This window comes from Neodiprion fabricii, chromosome 2 (genome assembly GCF_021155785.1).
Source record: "Neodiprion fabricii isolate iyNeoFabr1 chromosome 2, iyNeoFabr1.1, whole genome shotgun sequence".
In the NCBI taxonomy this organism is placed as follows: domain Eukaryota; kingdom Metazoa; phylum Arthropoda; class Insecta; order Hymenoptera; family Diprionidae; genus Neodiprion; species Neodiprion fabricii.
Genome location: NC_060240.1, coordinates 15,224,189 through 15,245,376, shown reverse-complemented (window position 1 = coordinate 15,245,376; position 21,188 = coordinate 15,224,189). Strand labels below are relative to the sequence as shown.

General features: G+C 38.2%; 4 protein-coding genes and 1 long non-coding RNA gene across 7 annotated transcripts; 3 read left to right on the top strand and 2 right to left on the bottom strand.

Moving 5' to 3' along the window:
- Positions 1 to 1,153: 1,153 nt before the first annotated feature.
- Positions 1,154 to 14,452, bottom strand: LOC124174567. The gene is made up of 10 exons (XM_046553772.1): positions 14,323 to 14,452; positions 13,710 to 13,879; positions 13,482 to 13,599; positions 13,262 to 13,329; positions 13,008 to 13,092; positions 12,844 to 12,896; positions 12,608 to 12,716; positions 12,115 to 12,170; positions 11,911 to 11,991; positions 1,154 to 1,348 (listed from the first exon to the last, which is right to left on the bottom strand). Exons 1-10 carry the CDS (start codon positions 14,438 to 14,440, stop codon positions 1,154 to 1,156), a joined length of 1,053 nt encoding a protein of 350 aa, XP_046409728.1. The 5' UTR covers positions 14,441 to 14,452.
- Positions 2,633 to 3,222, top strand: LOC124174844. Its single transcript, XR_006869014.1, has 3 exons — positions 2,633 to 2,803; positions 2,907 to 2,977; positions 3,057 to 3,222. It is a non-coding gene; the product is annotated as an uncharacterized LOC124174844 (long non-coding RNA).
- LOC124174841 (flexible cuticle protein 12-like) lies at positions 4,801 to 5,966 on the top strand. Its single transcript, XM_046554401.1, has 2 exons — positions 4,801 to 4,952; positions 5,611 to 5,966. Exons 1-2 carry the CDS (start codon positions 4,944 to 4,946, stop codon positions 5,917 to 5,919), a joined length of 318 nt encoding a protein of 105 aa, XP_046410357.1. The 5' UTR covers positions 4,801 to 4,943; the 3' UTR covers positions 5,920 to 5,966.
- Positions 14,453 to 14,583: 131 nt separating the features above from the next.
- Positions 14,584 to 17,400, bottom strand: LOC124174836 (guanine nucleotide-binding protein subunit beta-like). The gene is made up of 9 exons (XM_046554391.1): positions 16,778 to 17,400; positions 16,599 to 16,663; positions 16,260 to 16,514; positions 15,967 to 16,147; positions 15,655 to 15,761; positions 15,452 to 15,595; positions 15,308 to 15,388; positions 15,003 to 15,233; positions 14,584 to 14,927 (listed from the first exon to the last, which is right to left on the bottom strand). Exons 1-9 carry the CDS (start codon positions 16,851 to 16,853, stop codon positions 14,817 to 14,819), a joined length of 1,251 nt encoding a protein of 416 aa, XP_046410347.1. The 5' UTR covers positions 16,854 to 17,400; the 3' UTR covers positions 14,584 to 14,816.
- On the top strand, positions 17,389 to 21,105 carry LOC124174835 (acetylcholine receptor subunit alpha-like 2). 3 transcript variants are annotated; one of them, XM_046554388.1, is made up of 9 exons: positions 17,389 to 17,538; positions 18,288 to 18,448; positions 18,545 to 18,589; positions 18,667 to 18,776; positions 18,858 to 19,074; positions 19,141 to 19,309; positions 19,363 to 19,515; positions 20,584 to 20,753; positions 20,828 to 21,105. In XM_046554388.1, the coding sequence occupies exons 1-9, from the start codon at positions 17,439 to 17,441 to the stop codon at positions 21,068 to 21,070; spliced, it is 1,368 nt and encodes a 455-aa protein (XP_046410344.1). In that variant the 5' UTR covers positions 17,389 to 17,438; the 3' UTR covers positions 21,071 to 21,105. The 3 variants fall into 3 exon arrangements, with proteins under 3 accessions (XP_046410344.1, XP_046410345.1, XP_046410346.1); XM_046554389.1 differs by having other exon boundaries at positions 17,392 to 17,538; positions 18,300 to 18,448; XM_046554390.1 differs by having other exon boundaries at positions 17,396 to 17,538; positions 18,318 to 18,448.
- Positions 21,106 to 21,188: the final 83 nt, after the last annotated feature.

Genomic DNA, 21,188 nt, shown 5'->3' with positions numbered 1-21,188 from the left:
AAATTATTTTCTGGAGTTGGTTAAAACCGAATTTAACTCGTCTAGTTATCTAAATTGCAGCAGCATTTTTTAACGTATTTTTTACGTTTTATAATTATACGTAGATATGCATATATAAATAAATCAGTAAATTTGTAAACGCAAAAAAAAAAAAAAAATGTAAATACAAATAGATGCCATTTTAAATATTTGTCTTGATCATTTGAGCAGCCAACAATTTGGTCAACGTGTAACAGCTATGTTTAACTTTCGCCGGTTCTTGAGAAGAAAGGTTTGATATATTGTGAAGAACTCGCGTGGTTCTGATTGCTCGCGGGCATTCTTAGCTCATGTTAAAAAAATGTTACATTGCATGTAGATCGGAAATATTTGTGTCTCGATTGATGTTTATCAATTTCATATTAAGGAGCATTTATAACAAGCCTTACTTCCGATGGTTTTATTATATTATTTAATCGCAGTTTTCCTCGGTTATTTATACTCGACTTGCGTGAATGCGCTATAAATCTCAGTACAAACTGCGGGAGGCGACGCGACGTCTTTCAGCAAATTGTGAAAGTATAATCTGCAGTTGGATCTTTCCGTACCACGCATGGACCAAAATATACATAGTTAAAAGGATGATAATTTATGTCCTGGTCAATTTTAAAAGTCTTGAAAAAGGTTAACATAAATACCGTGAATTTAATGCACAAGGCTTCACAGGTAATTCGATACATGTACCCAATGAATGAGCGAATTGTACGCTAAAAGAATGGCTAATTTTGAGGCCCTTGGATTCGGCAAAAGTATGTCACGTTGTCGCTGGAGCTAATGAAAAGTAAAAATATGCGCTCGACACCTGCGCGAATATCGGGAATATTAGATCAGGATCCTCGAGGACACTTCCTTCGCAGCACGCGATATCGCGGAAATATTGCGGAGACGTAATTTTTCAAGTTTTCCCACATTTTACATACAATGCAGTAACGTAACTTTGCAAAGTTTTAACGTACCGCAGATACATTGAACCAACGTAACTTTACAAATTTGAACATGTTCCAGTAACGTTACAGCAGCTTGTCTTTGAAATGTTTAAAATAATGTTCATATTTCTGCAATGTTACAAGTACAGTTTATTCGTCTCATCTTAACGCATACTTCGACACCTACTTCAGCCATTGAATAGTCTGCATGATGTGGAAAGAGAGACGAACAGCACCGTTTGCGCAAGGACGTCAGGCCCAGCAAAATGGGCCTTTGGACTTACGTTGCAAGGCACGAGATATTCCTCAGGCACATCTTCAAATGGCAAGGTCATATTCGACGTTATGTCAGCTGGATTTCTTCGCTCCTGCACGAAGCCAGTCTAAAATTAAATGTCAGAATCAATTAAAACCTTGATTTCTGCCCATTCGCGCGCAGACGAGCATTTGTTCTCTTTTTGAAATATCTTATTTCAATTAAAAAGCCTTCGCAAGATCGACATCGAAAATGTTGTGTGACTTTCAAGCAATTCAGAAATTCCAAGAGCATGCGGTAACGACTCTGTATATTGTTTAAAATATTCCGCAATTTATTTATCATACATTCAACGTATCATTATATTTCTCTGCATGCTTCGGGAGTCAGCAAACATGTGTGATTGATACCGCACATCGATCATTCAATTACCATTCATATTATTTCCGATAATTAAGGTATAATAATCAAGACAGAAACCGGTTAACTTTGCTGCATTTCTATCTCTCAAATGCATCTGAGTACATCCGCAATTTGTCACTGGCACTTTTTTGACAGCTACACCGTACAAAAAGAATAAGAAACGAATGTTTTGAGTATTCTAAAACTCAGCTTCGATCTACTGTATTCATTCTAATATAATTCTGAATAACACACATTTTTTTCACGAACCACGAATCAGCTCAGGAACTTAAAATATTTATATGGAAGACGGAATATTTTATTTCTCGAGTAAGCAACACTGATCATAAAATTTTATTTATTCTCCGTAACTGATTTTGGGAAAAAATCAGCAAAATAAAATCGTTGTATTATGCAATCATCATCGCTCGTTATTTTATATAATAAGTAAGAAAATATATGTGTTACAACGCTGTCATTTATGTCACATCAATTTAATATCGAGATACAGCGGTGATTATTTTGCCGTATGAGTCTACTTCGCTTAGGCAAAAATTACCACATTTTGTGTTAAATTTTACCTCGCAAAGTAAAAGCCTTTCGGGGTCTTTTCAGATCTACGTAACAGATCGACAGCCAATTTGCAATATAGTAAAAATTTTCTGCTAGTCATATCTATTCAATTTCGCAATTATAGTCATGAACGTAGATTTACAGTGCATATCTGCTTGATTGGAATGAATTTCGTTACTGCAGGCCAAAGTTGAAATAAATCTTGCCTAATTATTCAATTTCTATTTGTAAAGTTTAATACTTAATACTGTCCTAAATTTCGATAATATATTACAAGTATGAAGAACCATACGAGAAAATTACTCAACTCTCAATTATTTCGTTCAGAATTCATGGAAAATTGTTAAAAAAATGTGAATTAATTCAGGCAGTGTGATTGACTAGCATTACTGCATCACAGGCTCATAAATTTTCCTCACCTTCTCGAGCGAGTGGATTTTTTTCTTTCTACATCTGCCGGCAGAGTTGGTGTCATCTATTGCCGCGTTCAGTTTCGCAATGGATTTAGTTGCCTGCTGAAAGGTCGCCGAGTCACATTTACAGGTGACCTCAGCAGCTACTCTGGGGAAAAGTAAAGTCCACGTATCTTAGGAACACAACCGCTTGAGTAAGTGGACAGAAACCAATTGATAAGTGGTTGGAAAAATGCAGCTTTATTTTTGTTTTTTTTTTTTTTTTTATTCCACCTAAACGTGTTAATTGAATTTCAGATTACGAAGATATGAACGAAGTTTCGATTCGAGAAATATTCCAAGCATTTAGGAACTCAGCATCCTGAAAGGTAAATGAAAACGATGCCGACCATGCAGACCAGTCGAAATTCACCACGTGACGAGTTTTAAATTGAATCTTTCTTCCAGATAGGTATAATCGATTCCGTTGCCGGGATCGTGTAGTGTTATTTACATACCCGCATCAGTTGGCAACGGCATTTCAACTGGGAAGGAACGTCGTTAGAAAAAAAAAGTTATAATCTTTTTTTTTTTAATTTGTGATGACCCTGCTCTCTGCGTCTAAAATAAAACCGAACGTAACGGATCGTTGACTTTTAATTTAATGGAAGTATACCGGGGTTAAAAAGTACAACTGTCATCGATGATTGAAATATTACTGAAATTACTTAACTTTGCAAAGTTTGAAATATTCTAGATAAATTTCGCAATATTTCTGTAATGCACTGAGAGAAATTTTTAGTTCCGGTTACCGCTCAGTCCTTAACTATTGTCATTTTTTACCACAATCGAAAAATACAGTTATAGGTACAAAATGAAAATCAGTTTCGTAGCTGTTACCGGAAAATCTAGTATCCGTTACTATTCTTTCTCATTACGATCACTGTTACTATATTTTCTTGTAACTGTTGCCAAAATTTAATGCTTGTGCAACGATAAATTGACGTTAAAGCCTTATTTAACTAAAAAAGTAGAGTAAACCTCGAAAACTGATTTTGCGTTGCAATAACCAAAAAAGGATCGACGATAGCGCAAAATGGTTACGCGTTCCTCGTTTTTCGTAATCCCAACAATATCCGAACAGTTTTTTTTCACTATACCTGTTTTGCTGAATTTTTCTAGTTACTATAACAAATGAAATTTTTCTCAGTGTGGTGGGAAATTTTCAATACAATTATTACACATGTTTATAATATTTCGACCTTCGATAGGAAATTGGAATATTACCGCACTATATTGGCATTGTTTAGAGTTCGTGCATAAAATTGCAATATTTCTATAAAGCGACAGCTGGAATTGATGAATAAAGAAATATGACAGTAATTTTTCTACAGTATCGCGGGCTAAGAGTCTAATAAAATTTTAATAGATACTGTCAAGAGCTATCCTTTTAACATGAAAATTAGCACGACAGTATCATTGGTTTGAAACGGAGAACTGCTAAACACGTTCCTAGAATATACAGACTCGTATAATTCCTTATGCATGAACCGATCGCCAGACTTGTAGGAAGCTCTTTTATCTCGGTGACCGTGTAGGCTGAAATTGCCTGCAGCTCGAGAAGAAGATTTTCTCTGGTATGCAAACATTTCATCAATAATTATCATAATCTACGTGTACGTTTATATAACTGGACTTTCTTCTGTGTTAGCGTATATTCGTTTAATGATTATGTTACCAAGAGAGATCGTTCGATGTCGCGGTGATGTCGAGTGGCTCAGTTAATTCACCAATACTCTCAACGCATTTTGTAATTAGTGAACACACGCCTCTAATTGAATGAAATATCAAAGGGTTAACCTTCGTTGATAATTTCCAATCCGGTCAAGTAATCGGCATGAACTTTGAGCAGAAAAATAAAATCTTCGGATAGAATTTTTCAACTCCTACTAAATCATAATCATGAGAAATGTCTGCAACAAATTATTTACGATTGTTTGATTTGGTATTCTTCCATTGCTATGAAGTGATAAATTACCAATCGATCGAGACGACCAAATAATTTAATAGCTGAACGATCAATGGTGCAAATTTCTATGTCCCCGAATATTATTGCAGCGTAACGGTAATCGGCGGGTATCAGGAAGCCCAGAAGTCTTTTTTATAGGAAGTGTAAATGTATGTTTCGAAATTTTATTGCACCACGAGCAGGCAAAGCCCGGAGGTTGCTACCGATCGTCAAAAAGTGGGGACAAGATTTTGGGTCCGCTAGGAGTATAAATAATCGGTAAGGAGGATTTGTCTTCACAGTCTGATCGCAGATCACAAGACACAGTCCCAAATACTACCAACAACATGAAGATGGTGCGTTCAGTAATCGTTATTCACATACATAAATATAACCAAAATCGAGCTCTTCGTCAATCGGTTCAAGCTAATTCCAACAGACTTCAAACCGATCATATTTCTACAAAATCTGCAAATATCTGCAAAATCTTATTGACGATAAAATTTTTACTTATTAACAACTGTTCGAGTTGATTCAATAACGCAAAAGTAAAGACCAGTAAAAAGATTTAATCGGTACCGCAGACTTGTTCATTAAAGTAATTCATTTGGAGATACAAGAAGCTAACCAAAGTGACAAAACGAGCTATGAAGTCTGATTTGACAAACAATTATTCCTTGTGTGAAAAACATTTGGAACTACTTTTTAATAAAATTCTCACAGATTATACAAATGCTAATCAACCGATTATCAAAGCATTTATTTTTGTACGAAGACACAAGCATTAATTTCTCGATCGGAGTTCTAAAAACATTCTCTCTGAAATTGTTCGAATAACGTAAAAGCGATCATAAAAAGTTCGCTGTAGTAGTGATCAAAAATGTAAAAAAGACGTGTCCGAATTATTTTAAATCCATGTTCGATATTGCCGGAAAATCATTTTTCACTCTGGATCCATGAAACTCCAACGTGGTGGTAACGATTGGCAATAATCGGTTTCGTTTCGCCTTTCAGATCATCGCTTTCGCCGCCCTTGTGGCCGTTGCTACGAGCGCTGCAATCGACGGACAAAATGTCCAGGTGGTGGCCGAAGAACTCGCGGACAACACCGGGTTCTCAGACTACAAATACGGCTACCAACTGTCGAACGGCGCAACCAAACAGGAGTCCGCCCAGCTTGTGAACCCCGGCACCGAGGACCAGCACTACAACGTCGTTGGTAGCTTTTCTTACGTCGACCCGGCGACCAACGTGCAGTACACCGTCAGGTACACCGCTGACAAGGACGGATTCCACCCCGTAGGCGATCACATCCCAGCCTAATTTTTCGCGATGTAAACAACAATAAAGACATGCGCAACATTTGAAAATCGATTCTGGTCATTTCGACTTCCCGCCTCTCTGTTTTCAGAAAAAAGAAAAACGAGAACAAGGCAAATGGTTATTGCAACAATCCCGAACACGGAAAGTCGAGTTTTCACTGGATCTCCACGTTTTGGGGTATGGAGAATCAGCTTCGACGGTTTTTATGCAGACGTCAGAGTTTTTCTGTGATCGGTTTCCTGTCAGACGATACATCTGGGAAATGATTTTGGTTTCAGTCGACGTGACTCTCGTCGACCTAAAACTGATTTTGAGTAGAGTGTGGATCTGATCGGTTCGGTGATGGTCAATGTTATTCCTGTAACAGAATCGACAAAAAAAAATTCAAATGATAGTATCACTAGGACGAATCAATGGATTTTCAACAAATTGTTCTCTGTCGATGCGGCTGATCTTAACTCACAACTGGTAACAATTTGGACTGATGGGTGAACTATTACTCAAGCCACTGCGAATGGAAACATTTTAAGATGATCTCATATGATGATATCTCGAGAATGGTTCGAAGGATTTTGATGGTTTTTGTCTCTGAGTGACAGAGTTTTTTTAAGCTAGAACTGGTCAGATTTTGGATCGAGTTAAAGGTCCAATGGCATAATAGTTATTCAGGAAATTGATGAAAAATTTAACTGATGCGATATCTCGACATTGTTTCAACGGATCTTTATGATTTTGGTCTGAATTGATACGGGTCTTGATAAATTATCATCTATTCAATTATTGGATTTGAACGGTTCAACAGTTTTTCGCTTTAAATGAAAAAATCCAGAAGAACATTTTATTCACTAACGTTTTCTGAGGTCGAAATACGTCCAAGCAGGCAGTTCGTAGGCTAGTTTCATTGATCCTTTAATCGATGAGCAGTAGTTGACAGCTGTCACGTTTGTTGCATTTGTCACAGGTTTTTGAAATCTCTGATAGAGAGTTTAATGGTAGATTTGCAGAATTCAAAAGGGCGAATCCACTAGACGACGATTACAAAAACGAAAAATCTAAAAATTTAGTCGAACTATACGAAAATCGATATCTATCCCGAGGATTTTTCGGTCACTGATCGATAATTTCGATTAAAATCTGATCGAACTTGCAATTTTTAACAAATATACTTATACCGCCATTTTAAATATTGGTATTCTCAAGTGGATATTTGAAATCAGTGAACCAAAAAACTTTGAGGTACCATATATCGTAGATAATTCCATAAAAATCGCGTATATTTAAAGCCCATCATTGATCTATTTCTCATAAGAGTTGGTCGTAAAATTTCAGACTTCGCAATATCTGTCTCGATCCACGTTCGCGAGATTTTCAACAGCTGAATGTTACTCGATACCGTATTCCGATAATCTTTTTTACGGGCACGTATAATTTGAACAATCTCATTTGCATTCGGTTTGCGTACAAATTTCAAATTTCAACCAAAGACGAGTCAATTTCGTGGACTGAACGTTGATCGTAAGTATTTCTGACCCATGTTACTAGATAGTATTCGGTATTCGAAAATCACCGATACATCTACACATAGAATAGGCGTTATATAATCGACGATTAAAGCAAGAGAGTTATTGAAATGCACCATGGCCTTGACAACGGTGCACTTTATCACGCAATCGGTTTGCTTTACGACGATCAGTCACGTTTGAATGGCTCCTGGTTAGAAAGATGCACGTTTTGACTAAACACAGCCCACGCGTTTGGCCAAGCGATTAATGGGACGAATTAGATCTCAAGTTTCATCATTTTCTTCGTAAGGTTCAAGAGCATCTCATTCGTAAATATTTCACGAATACAACTATCGGAATTCCATGATCGCGACGATCAGCGAATTTATAGATGCTTACTTGTGGACTAATTCATAATGTAACTTTAATTTTTAATAAAATATACTGAAATTCGAAGTCCTAATGATTTGACAAACGGGGTCAGTTCATTGAATTATTAGTTTTATACGGAAAATATGGGGTGCGAGTTTCGCGGACATCATAAAAACAACAGCGGTGAATTCCTTCAGCTGCGTTTAACCCTCACGCTACACACCGGGGTCAAAATGACCCCGCGACACGTGTACCGTAAATTCCACGTGAAAAATATCGAAAACACTCTGACTTGATCGAAGAAAAATAATGTAATATCGCAAAAAACATTAATTCATTCTCTTTCCAAAAATGCAACTTCGCTCACTCAAGTAAATACTTACTTTTTATCGCGCAGTACCTCGATATTCTTTCCTTAAATATCTGTGACTTGAGAGTTACTCAGTAAATTTTCAGCTAAAAATATTGAAAATTCGATGAGTCATGATTTTTTCAATAGAATTATCCGTTTTCCGGTATTTTGTTGCAGTATGAATTTCGTTTCATATTCAAAATATGATTTTTGTAAAGATAAATAATTTTCCTTGAAATATAATAGTTGATATCCCAGAATTTTTTCACAACTATTTCAATCGATATCTCTGTTTCTGCGCAATGATTTTTCTGTGGGGTCTCCAGTGACCCCGGTGTGACATCGGTGCAGCATAAGGGTTAATAAACTAAAACTCTCGTTCATTCCAGTCAGTATGATACCTATAATGTTGGGTGAAGTGCTTCGATTTCATGAATCATTCAATGTTTGCCGAACTGAAACGGTTTAAGTTGTAAGTTAGTCGCTAAGTGCGAAATTTACACAGTATGAGAGTGTTAACGATTTTAATGGACTTGAGTAAAGTTCACAAGTTGGTCCAGGGCATCACGATTTTAACGGTAACAGGAATATGGAGGAGAAAGTGGATTTAAGCTTTTAGAAAGTAGGTGCTGCAAATCGTTTTTCCGCCCAATGCTAGATCGTCCGATTCATATGGTAAACTATTTGGTCCTGACACTGATGAGGCATTTTTTTATATCCATAGATAATGTCCGGAATAGACGATTACGACTTTGGTACGCATTCTCCGGCAGTCAGGCTGAGGCGAGAGTTTAACAAGGCCAAGATCCCTGGATCCAAAAATGCGATCCTTGCCGTCGAAGGTAACTTTTTTCACGTTGACCCTGAGTCGTTGATTGAAAAAATAATAAGTTTGGAATGTTGGTTTATGGTAATTTTTTATTTTCAATCGGAATTTACTTAACGCTTGAAATTACGTTGTACAGTTCCCTGTGACATTTTGAAATGTCGTAACTCGTAAGTCTCCTCATAATCAAAAAAAGCAACGACCATTTCGATCGTGTATCGGACGATGTCTGTGACTGTTTAAACTTTGAAAAGACATGCATCATTGCGATTCTGAAAGCTTCGAGTATAAGTTTGCTTCTCACCGCTACACATTGCATATAGCTTCTTGACCTTTCTGGTGTTTCTTAAACACATATTATATTTATATGAGGCATTCCACTAAAAACCGACCTACGTCTGACCCTCGTTGCTGGCGATTTATTTTATTTCTAAGTATGGTGTAGAATGTACAGAGAGAACATCTTTCACTGAGTCTTAGATTGATTGGTCCACAGAATTCATTTTACCGCTACCAAAAACATGAAAACCCAATTATCGAATCGATAGCCCCAATCGATAAACTTCAAATTTTTCTCGTAAATTTTTTATTCAAAAATAAATATTCAGACCAGGCTGGAAGTGGGCAAACTTTTGGTTTAGAAGCTACAGGCAAAACAACTGATTAAAAAGTGACAAAAATCGAATCAAGTATAAATTTCAAAAATTACAAGTTAATCTTTTATTCTAAAATTTTAGACCAAAATGGAAATCGAATAAAATATAAGCTGCTATTTTTTAAATTACTACATAATTTTGCTCACTTTTTAATCACTTGTTTTGCCTGTAGCTTCTAAACTGAAAGCTTGCCCACAATGCCCACTTCCATCATGGTCTCAAGTTTTTCTTTAAAGAAAACAAAAAAAAAAAAATTATCACAAAAATTTGAAGCTAATCGATTGGAGCTATCGTATTCGATAATTGAGTTTTCATATTTTTGGGAGCAGTAAAATGAATTCTGTAGACCAATCAACCTCAAACTCGGTGAAAGATGTTCTTTTTGCATATTCTACATCGTCCTAAAATTTAAAAAAATCGCCGACGGTGAGGATAAGACGTAAGTCGGCTTGGGGTGGAATGCCACATGTATAATTATGTAATACTTCTAAGCTAGGCTGATTATCATAAATTACGTACACGTGTGTATAATGTAATACTGTGATCAGTTGAAAGTCGAGCTGGAGTATGGATGTAACTGGGAGTATTATTGGAATCCTTGGATTATTTATCTCTTATGCTGATGCAATTTTCGTGGATAATAGCTGTTGGGTAATTCATAACTCGAAGACCGTAAGAGAAGATTTCGATATTTACACTTAGTTGTACTATGGATTACTTGTAGTTACACCGTGTAAGTCAATCCTCAAGGGCACCTTACGTAGTATTGAAGCTTGACCTGACTGTCACTAAGTGACGGTGTTTAAATGGTGAAAAATCCTATGCGTACCAATTCTGCTTCGGAGCTTACGGTTATCTCAAACCTTTCTTTACCCCTCTGATATGAAATGATGACAAATTGGATCGTCGGAAATACGCAAAAAAAAAAAAACACCAAATTTGCGAGACAAGTAACAAAATTTCTCGGTATGTTGGTTATAACTTTGCAGCAATCGGCTGAAGTGACTTGGGAGCATTTATTATTTCCACAAAAATATGTCAACCTACCACCTACATAATTTCATTCTATCGTTTTTTTTCATAATTCGTCGAAATCGGATTAGAAATCCAAATTAGTTCTGACCATTCGTTTTTCCTATTTTTATAGCCCAATAAATTATCGTCTTAAAATCGATTTGCATGAGACGTCTAACACTAATTCGACCTTCGGGAACTCGAATAAAACGTCTATATCACCGTACGGTCGACAGCGTGGAAGAACGACGAAATTTCCCAATTTTTTGGTTCTATCTTTCGTCTCATAATAAACTTGTGAGAGCTCTCTTCCGCTAATCCTACACTCAGAATCCTACAAAAACGTCTATAACATAGGAGGGCCTACATATGGCTAGAAAGAAAAGAGAAAATTCTCTCGCTTATCGAATGTGTCTCTCAAATGCGTATTTTAATCGACTTGAGACTCTTCTCGCTCGTTTTCCTAATCAAAATTACCCAGACATGGTGTATGAAATAGTTGATATCAGCATATATTTTAATTTTTTAATACTTATTGTTAGTTGAAAATCAAAAGCCGTGATCAGAGCATATCATGGGATTTTCTCAAATGTTATGTGTAAATATACCGTGTATTTAATAGTATATAGCATTATCAGAGTTCCACGCTCCTTAGCAAAATATAAACACATCCTAAAGGGTCAGTTATTGATTGAAAAAATCTGTTATCTGCTTTATTGTTCCAGATAAGCTTACAGTTCTTGAATGTTGAGCGATCCGGTAAAATTTTGAGCTGACATATTTTAATTTCGTCAATTTTGATGAAATATCTGATTAATCCCATTTAGTTTGGCATGACTTATCTTGTCTTGCGTTGATTCTGCAAAACAAAAGCGCGAATTTTTACGAAACTCAAACAATTATTGTTGGTTCGTAAATGACAATAAATTCAATTCTGGTTAGTACGTAAGGGATCAAACTTAAAAATTGACTGGTTCAAAATAGCCGACTAAACGTTCGATTCTATCTTCGCAATTCAGCGTGAATTGTATCGAAATAAATAATAATAATAATAATAATAATTACAGACCAGCTCGGTTAGATAAACCTGCTACCATATTATCGCTAATCCGGGTTTGCAATATACTATTTATATAGTCGTACGGAGTCGTATTCGCTTCATTGATATTGGCAGTCAAACAGTTCTCTGAACCGTTCGCTTCTAACTACCGACAGATAGTAAGACAGCAAGAAATGCAAGTATAACAGAAGTACTGTAAGTTTACTGACAGTTCGAAGAGTTGCAGCTGGCCTTCCGGATAAATGCGATGGCGACTTTGGCAACGAGTCGATCTTCTTTACCGTTTCAGACTGTACAAAAGATTTCAGAGGATTATATTATAAAGTAATATGATCAGAACAAAGTTTTGAGGATTACTTTCCACGAATTAATGCTAATTAATAACACTAAATGGTTAATGTAACGTAATGTACCTTTAAATTCTGCGTTGCTAACGTTTTTGGAACGCTTGATCGACTCAGAGATGTTGCTGAAACGGAATCTACGTTTCACTGCATGCAATATTGTGGAAATATTTCTAGAATATTAATATTTTCCAATGACAGCTCCAAGAATCATTGCAACAATGTTTCTTTTTGCATATGCAGAAGAGCAAAAAAGCAAAATGTTTCGTGCTGGGTACGTGCAAAATTTTGGACACGTTGCTGCAATTTTCCTGAAATACTTCGTAATGTATCTGAAAGATTTTTAAAATTGTAAAATTACGTTACCGCAATGTTTCAGGAATGTTACACCTGAAATTTTTCAATGTTTGCCAAGTAGCGTTACTGCAATGCTTCTGTGATTTCCCGCAATTTATTCGTAATATTGCGAACATGCAAAATTACGTTGTTGCAATGTTTCTGCGTGAAAGTACGCTGTGTAGTTCTAAGATCTATTCCTCTGTAGTTAAGTTTCTGTTCTCACACAAATGGCAACAGGAGAATCCGATGTTATCCTTAGGAATGATTGGCTTTCGAGGTTGTGTTGGGTTGTGTGTTGGTCTTCGAATGTTGCTAATTCCGATGTCTGGCAACTGAAAAATATTGTGAGTATAAGCTTTAACGGTAATTAAGCAGTAACAGAGCAAAAGGCATTCAATGTTTTCAAGTAACTGATAATTAGTTACCAGAGAATCGGTATAAAAATGAAAACTTTCGTACCGTCGATTTAAACCGCATTTTTCCACTCGGTACAACACGTTTCTCAGATTCTCCTGTAAACAATTACGAATCAATGACGATTTCTGGGTGTTCGATAAAAAAAATCGCCACCAAGCCTCATCAGATAGATATCATAAAAATACTTTCTGGACTGCGATAATTACTGAAAAAGTCTACATTGCCTTTGGTCATCGTTGACTTGACTCCTTCAATCTTTGACCTGCCACCTGTGTTCGAACGACTTCGAATCTATTTGGTAACAAAGTAACGACAGTCAGTTAGAAATAAGTACCAATAGCTACTGCGATTGTGCTACGTATGTAAACGCAGTAAAATTTTTTAAAACTATAAATCTGCGTATGAAGAACTCTTTTGAACGCGAGACGTTTGCGCCCAGTTAGCAAAAACATACACACACCTTGTGTCGTGTCACCTGGCAGCCGTCTTCACCAGCTCGTAATCGGACTTGTCCAATTGCCACGTCTTCTGTGTGTCGATTATACGTGTGATTAATCTCAATTTCACCAAAACCAAGCTTCAATCATTTGTGTGAATCATTACGCATTGTTAATTGGACAGAAAATACTCAGTTGCAGACTAAAACCACACAACTCTTCTTTTATAAATAAGATAGTTACTGCTTATGTGTCGACAGGAATTTTCTAAATTTTCCTCAGGAGCGACGCGCCTGCCTCTTCTGGTTATCTTCGTACTCGTGGGATGTGCTTTTTGTTTCTGTGGTGAAAGCGTAACGTCCTGTGCGAAAAAATGTCACAGGTAAATCAGAAGTTAAATTGAAGCTTGCGATAAAGATACCACGAAAGAGCGATGAAAAATCGTTATCCTTATAAAAACAACCGTCTCACGTTGAATTTGGCATAAGTTTCCTCAGATGAGTCGTACTCCGATACTTCCGGAATATCCCGAAGCCTCATGGCTTCAACACTCGGCAGACAGGCTATTCCAAGGTTGTCTTTGGGTCCTGGATATCTTCGTCTTAGTCCCGTTAATTGCTCTGCATCTGTCGGTCCGTTCTCTGAAATAAAGATTTCCAAAGAATCAAGTTTCAAAATGCAGCCAACATCGCAGAAACATTTCGACGATATTTCGACATTATAGTTGCAGCCGCGAAGTTTTAGAAATATTGTAGCAATATTTCAATTCTCTGATTGCGCCAGAACTTTTACACGTGGCTGCAATATATTACGCTTAGAAACAAGGCACAATGCTTCTGGAATATTTCAAACATTGCAAGTTTACGTTGCTGCAATATATTTGCTTTGTCCAATACTTGAAACTTTCCAAAATTCAATGCTGCAATGTTCAAAAAATATTTCAAACCTTGCAAAGTTACGTAATTACTGCAACGCTTTGGCAAGATTTTGCGCTGTGTGTGATGTGAGGTGCGGATACACGAAATGATTTCATCTAATGTATAAAACGATTTTGATTACTCAGTGAAGAGTAAAGGCATTTTACCTGCAGAAAACATGCAAGAGACCCCAATATTGTCCCGGGGCTGACAAATGCCGCTTCTGAAGTGCACGCGTTTGGAACATTCGATGTCATCTGGCAGCGCCTTTGCATTTCTCACCATTGTGCAAAGAACTTAGCGCTGCACTAGCTGAATCTCACAACTGACGACTTCTGCCACTTTGATGTTGGTGATCGATCAGGATGAGAAGATATTTTCTCTGGAAAATTCTCTTTGACAAAAGTTCTGAAATGAAGTGTGCCGGTCATTGAAACAGAATTGACGTAAAGTTGTAACACTGACGTACCGCGATTAATCGAAACATTTTGAAACAGATTTGTGCCAATTATGAGCGTGGCTATTCCTAAACTTTTTCGAATAAATCACGAAGAATTATCACACTGGTAATGGTAATTTATTAAAAAAATAGCGCCACCGTTCGTGCCAAATACTCAATGAAATACATTAACTATTCGGGTCGAAATATTATTTATCCTGGTCAACTGTAGTCAGCAAGTCGTATCACAGATTCCATGCCACCGAAGACAATTGCCGACCGATTGCTGTCCAAGGCTACGATTGCTTTATTTACGTGAAAAGATCCCATTACCTGGATGAGAGCAAAAGAAGAATTGCCAAATAGGTTATATGTACTGAGGTTAAGAAAACGAGCAATCAGTGCTACCTTTTTATCTCTAAGGCTGATAACTTCCACGGCACTGGTTCCGGAACCACCGCATAAAACAGTATCACCGTATGGATCGCCGTCGAAGAATTGCACCGTGTAGAGAAACTCGCCGTCAAGTGTTGTCGGTCGGTTTTGAGGACTAACCGTCTCTATCAACTTGCCACTCGTCATGTCCCACAGTTGAAGACTGCCGCTGACTACCCAAGAACCAGTGAGAATCCTAGAATCCTATTTGGCGAAATGAGAAACAGAAAAACATTACGGATTCACTGATTGTGAGTGGAAATAGTGGCGAAACTTACTCTGGCGTCTATGGCATCTCCGCAGATATGAGGTCCTTTTATTACCCTAACAGATCCCAGGCTTGCTCTGGTGTCCCAAATCTAAGGGCCAATCAGTGTGAAAATGATATGCGATGAGACGTAAATTCACCCCTTAATGATTACCCTGACAGTATCGTCCCAGCCACCGCTGATGAATACATTTTCTTGCCCGTGGTGAAACCTCACAGCGAACACTCTCATTCTGTGATACTTGTTCACCTTGTCCTCTAACACGTCCGCCGCATTTTTTCTGTAGTTCGATATCATCTGGAATAAATTTGAGGTCCGTAACTTCAGGACCTTAGGAAATTGACGTTATAAATCACCTTTGTTGTTTCGATGTCGTATAGTCTTATCGCGGCATCCTTACCAGCTGATACCAAGTGTTCACCGGTAATGTTCACATCGATTGTGTTTATCTCGTTCTTTGGTTCTGGTAAAATAAATAGAAACGGTGATCTCGATGATTCTCGAATAGTTGTAATCATAGCTAGTGAATACGAAATATTGCAGTAATATCGCACGATGTGACTGAAAGACTTCTAACTTTGCAAAGTTAATTACAAACATTGGAAAATTACATTGCTGCAATGTTTCAGTAATGTTGCGCGGTGTATAATACCCAAGGTTTCTCTGACCTACGATAAATCGAGAGAACTCATAGGTGTTAGTAGTGCAGGCAAATATGTTGCCGCATGCACTGGACGCGTAAAATATTTCTGTCCGCGACGGATTGAATCGACAACACATCACAGGGAATGATGATTCCATACTGCTACGAAGTGTCGCTTTAAGATCACCAGTTTCGCCATTTCGAACCTGCGGACGCAGAAAATAACGGCTAATTTTTTTGCTGACACATCAAGACGTCTGAACTCTTCAGGATGCTTTCCGTTTTCACGATCTAATAGACACTTGTAGCCATTATTACCTGGATGCCACCGGTGCCGAAAGACGCCGCGAAGACTTCACCGTTGGGAGAGAATCGCGCGCTGTAAAGGCCGTTGAAGGTTTCCGGAAACTTGACCTCGTTGGTTATTCGGCATCGATTCTTCGATTGGGAAACACTGATTCTTGTCTTTTGGAGCCAGGTGTGTCGCCGCTGAAACTCAGCTGCGGTTATTCTCCGGTCGGTGTAAAAATTAGGCTGCTTCACAATGGAGACGCCCTTCGCTCGCTGTTTGTCCTATCCAAAATTGAAGACAACCCAGCATTACGCACCTTAACGTGCCGGCGAATGAAGCAAGTGAGTAAGTCATAATTCTATTACCTTAGCGTCGCTGGGCTCAACCGTACTCGTCGTTTGACCCTTTGAAGTCTTCCGCGTCTGGGCGGCTGAGGTTCATGGAAATGGTAGAAAAGGTCATGGCACAACAAATTTACACATGGTCCCAACGTAACCTGCTAAACCAGATTCCATAACCGCTGAAAAAACCGAGTGCATCATACCCACTTCAGCAACTGGGATCTTGCCATCTTTATGGTGATGATGTTTGTGCTGTTTTCCAGTTGAAGCATCACCCATTTTCCTCCGAAATTCTTTTACAACAACTTTTGTACCGACTTTAGGTTAACGCGGGAAAAACAACAGGAAATGCTAGCCCGTTATTAAAGTCATACAAACAGCTTTGATGACCATAGGGAAATCCGTGTGCGCTCAAAATGTGCTTTATAAAACACCTGCCGTCAATCAAGGCTGCCTTATCACGCTCGAGGCTCAAAGTCAATCGCTATTGTTGTCCTATGTTCCAAAATGAGTTTTTGCAGTTCACATGGAGTAAGTTTGTGTGGATGAGCACATTTCTGTTTCCATTTACGGTGAATGTCAAAATTTTTTACATTAGGCGTACGCTTCAGTTTGAACTATTTTTTCATTTTTCTGATTGTGACTCTGATCACGAACTTACGCTCTGATTCCACAATCAATTTTTTACAGACGCAATTGAAATGGTTGTCGACGTGCCAAACGGCTAATGCCAGCTTGCGAGAGCGAGAAACAGATAGATACAGAGAGAGACAGAGAGATTGGTCAGCGTATCGTACATGTCTGTTAGCAGAACGACAACTAGATGAAAGAACAGTCTAATGAAATCAGGCCGACGGTGCAGTCATGACTGAAAGTCTTGAACGCATCAGCTTGCGAACCAGGATTCTGGTACTGTATGGAGTATTCAATTTTCTACCTCTCCAACAATGCAGCAATGTCAAACGTGAGTCCTCTGATCTAAAAAAACTCGCTTTATACTTCCCGGCTTCAATGGGACCAAGCTTTGAGTTATTTTATCCCACTCCAATGGCTGAAGCATTTCTCAATGTAAATTCTTTCAAATACAATGATAGAAGACACTGAAACCGAAGTATTTCATAAGAATCAAATGCATGACAGTTGAAACCCCGTAATAATTTTCTAAAATTTTAATATTAACCGTTTATTCTTATATTAGGCCGTTTGTTCTACACTGCGATTTCAAACTTGTATCAATTCCTCCCTGCGGCTGGATATTTGATCGTGATATTTTCGTTTTCTACTTTGGTAACCCACTTGCACGCTGTCAAGAGAGTCGTAGATATTGCAATTTAGCTTTGATGATGGCCACTTTGGTCGAGCGAAACGGTCTCTTGTCCTCCAACGAGTTAGCCGACCAGCGATTATCCATTCAAGTGTTCCAATCAAAATAAAGTTGTCTGACAAGGTATTTGTGTTTAAACTCGCGGGAACTTTTGCCATTTGAATCACAGAATAAAGTGCGTATCAGTTATTGGTTTCGAATGTTGATAATTATAACTTTGTGATAACTGATGAGAATTAATTTGAATATGTACCTAATCGAGTTGTCCGCTCTTGAACTTACAATTAAATATCATCAGTAAGTAGCAAGGACGGAGTTGATAGTCGAACACAATAAATTATGACAATTATTAACAACTTATCGCACGAAAAATCCTAACATGCAACAAGTAACGGTGACAGATGTGCCCGGAAAGCCAGTGTGGAACGAGACGTGGACAGATCACTTGAGGAAAGACCTCCTGCTGAACTATGACAAGTTCGCAAGACCAGCTCAGCACTTCAACACAACGACAGTGACAATTGATATCACAATTCGTCATGTGACCATTGTAAGCTTGTTCTACCAAATAGCAATACCCTTGGCTGGAATTCGGCTATTTAAATTAGCCAATTGTTGTCAAACCGTTGATTTTGTCTCGTTACAGGAAGACCTGAAGTCAATGATGACTGTGTACGCTTGGGTAAAAATGGTACGTTTCACTCCGGTTAGATTTTTCTTCCTCAAATAAAGCTTTTACGCTTGTTCTAAGCGGTTCAACACTTTCAGTCCTGGATTGACGAGAAGCTTAAATGGAATGCTTCGCACTACGGTGGTTTGACGCACCTTCATCTCGGCGATCATGAAGTCTGGCAGCCGGATATTGTTCTCTACAACAGGTACATGCTGTTACTATTACATGATTGAAAGCATCAGCTGCAGTCAATTCATCCATACCAGCTACTCCGTTTGTTTTCCAGTGCGGCTGGTAGTACAATTGACCATTACGGAAACACGCACTGCATAGTGAGCGGGGATGGAACTGTGCTCTGGGTTCCTCCGTCGCAATTCATGGTCTTCTGCGACCTCGACCTGCGCTTTTGGCCATTCGACACTCAAGTTTGTTTTCTGAGACTCGGTTCCTGGACATTCGACGGTGAACAGATCGACCTACAATTTTCAGAGGTCGAGAATCAGGTTGGGAAACAGAATTCAGAATTCACGTTAATAATGGTAGTTTCTGATGAAATCCTTCTGCCATAGCCCGACCTTCTGACACACAACTCCGAGTGGCTACTCAAAGGTTTGACCCGTGAACGTAACGTCGCCCACTATCCATGCTGCCCTGAAGCCTATATCGATGTAACTTACAATCTCACCATGCAGAGACAATCCCCGAACTACGCGGCCATCGTCATGACTCCAGCGACTGGTAAGCTCACGTTTGTACCCTTTGCTTCAGTCATTGAGTCGTTCATTTTACAGCCATTGTGTTCCTGACGTTGGTCATCTTTTGGTTGCCGCCTCAGTCTGAGGACAGAATCACGGTCGCGGCTTGCACGATGGTTCTGATATCTTTGTTCCTGATCTATTTTAACCAGAAGTTACCAGCGACTGCTCACCACACGCCTCTAATCTGTGAGTGTATTAATTCTGAGGGCAAAACCGTTAATGATAAAATTCCAACTTTGGTGATTAACCTTCGAAGATTAATGATACACCCTCGAAATTCTTAACTGTGAAGAAACTGTTCGAAGAATTGAATAAATTATGATGGTGAATGGGAATAAAACAATATCCCTACCAGGTATTAAAAATGAATTCATGCAAATACGAATAACACAAGTTGCAATATGACAACAGTTTGAGAAACGGTGTTATAATTACAATGTTCAAAATGATTATTAAACTCTGGTGTTTTTCACCCAACACCAATATTTGTGGGCTATTTTGTGCACCATAAAGATCTCCAGAGAACGTCTGATAAAATGTTTACAAACAGTCGTCACCGGAATTGGGAAAAATAGATTTATATAATTACCGTACAACTAATCTTTGTTAAAAATTACATTTCAGTGTTACGCGGGGGTGAGAATGAATGAGCAGTGATTATAATTGTTTAATAATAAATCACAAATGCTCCCACGTAATAATGAATGAAGATGATAAAGGTGACCTACCTTGCGACAAGCCAGTAAATATTATAAGTATAATATAATATCTGATTTCTTGAACTTCTTTCAGGCAATTTATGGGTGCCTCGTGAACGAGAAAAATAAGACAAAAAACATTAGAAATGGATAAAAAAAGAAACACCAGATTTCAACAGTTTTAAACGTTCTGATAATCAAATATTCTCTTGACTTGTTGATGACCGTAGCTTGTGTTATTCAAATTTGCTCAGAATGATTTGTATTACAAAATAAGGATGAGGTTTCATTCCGGTTCACTATCACTGGCGTAAATAATATTTCCCTTTTCCCAACGTTTGTTTTTGACTTTGGTTCGGCCCTCAACTTTGAGAACAAACCCTGAACGTTTTAAAGTTCACGCGCAAGTTGGGGGGCGCGGTTTGGATAGCTGTAAACTTACCCCAAAGTTGAGGGTGAATTTGCGTTTTTCCGTAAGGGAATACTACGATCCGAAATTAGTATCTCAAACTGAGATACAAGTCAACCAACCTAACCATTTCGAATTCCTCCATAGTGCATTTCTACAACTGTAGCCTGTACTTGGTTAGTATATCACTGATAATCTCGGTGATGGTGATTAATATGTCGAAGAGGTCAAACGCGAGACGGCTGCCCTGGAGAGTGAAGCAGTTCCTGGTAGGTCAGTTGGGGAAAATTCTTTGGCTCGATGAGATGGTCCAATTGGTGAGCAAGGTGTAATATTTACTGCAAGCAAAATTCTCAAAATTGACAGTAAATTTATAACTTTAAAATGACAGGTTAAAGTACAGAGAGCGAATCCTGGCGAGGAGATGCGAGAGGGCAACGTAACCGATGGGAATCAATCAATTCCCGGAACACTCGGCACTTCCAGTCTGAACGATGGCGACCGCCAGAATATCCTCACTCCACCGAAATCCTCTCAACTTGAGTGGACTCTGGCTGCCATGGTGCTCGATCGAATTGCCTTTTTGCTATACTGCTTTGTCTTTGTCATTCTCGCAATACGTTGCTCGGTGTAAGGAAAAAATCTTTGTTTTCTACCGAAAAAAAACAACAAAAAAAAAAAAACCAAGCTATAACAACAATAATAATAATAATAATGTGCTGGTCGTTTGACTTCTTTTTCTTCGTTTTCTT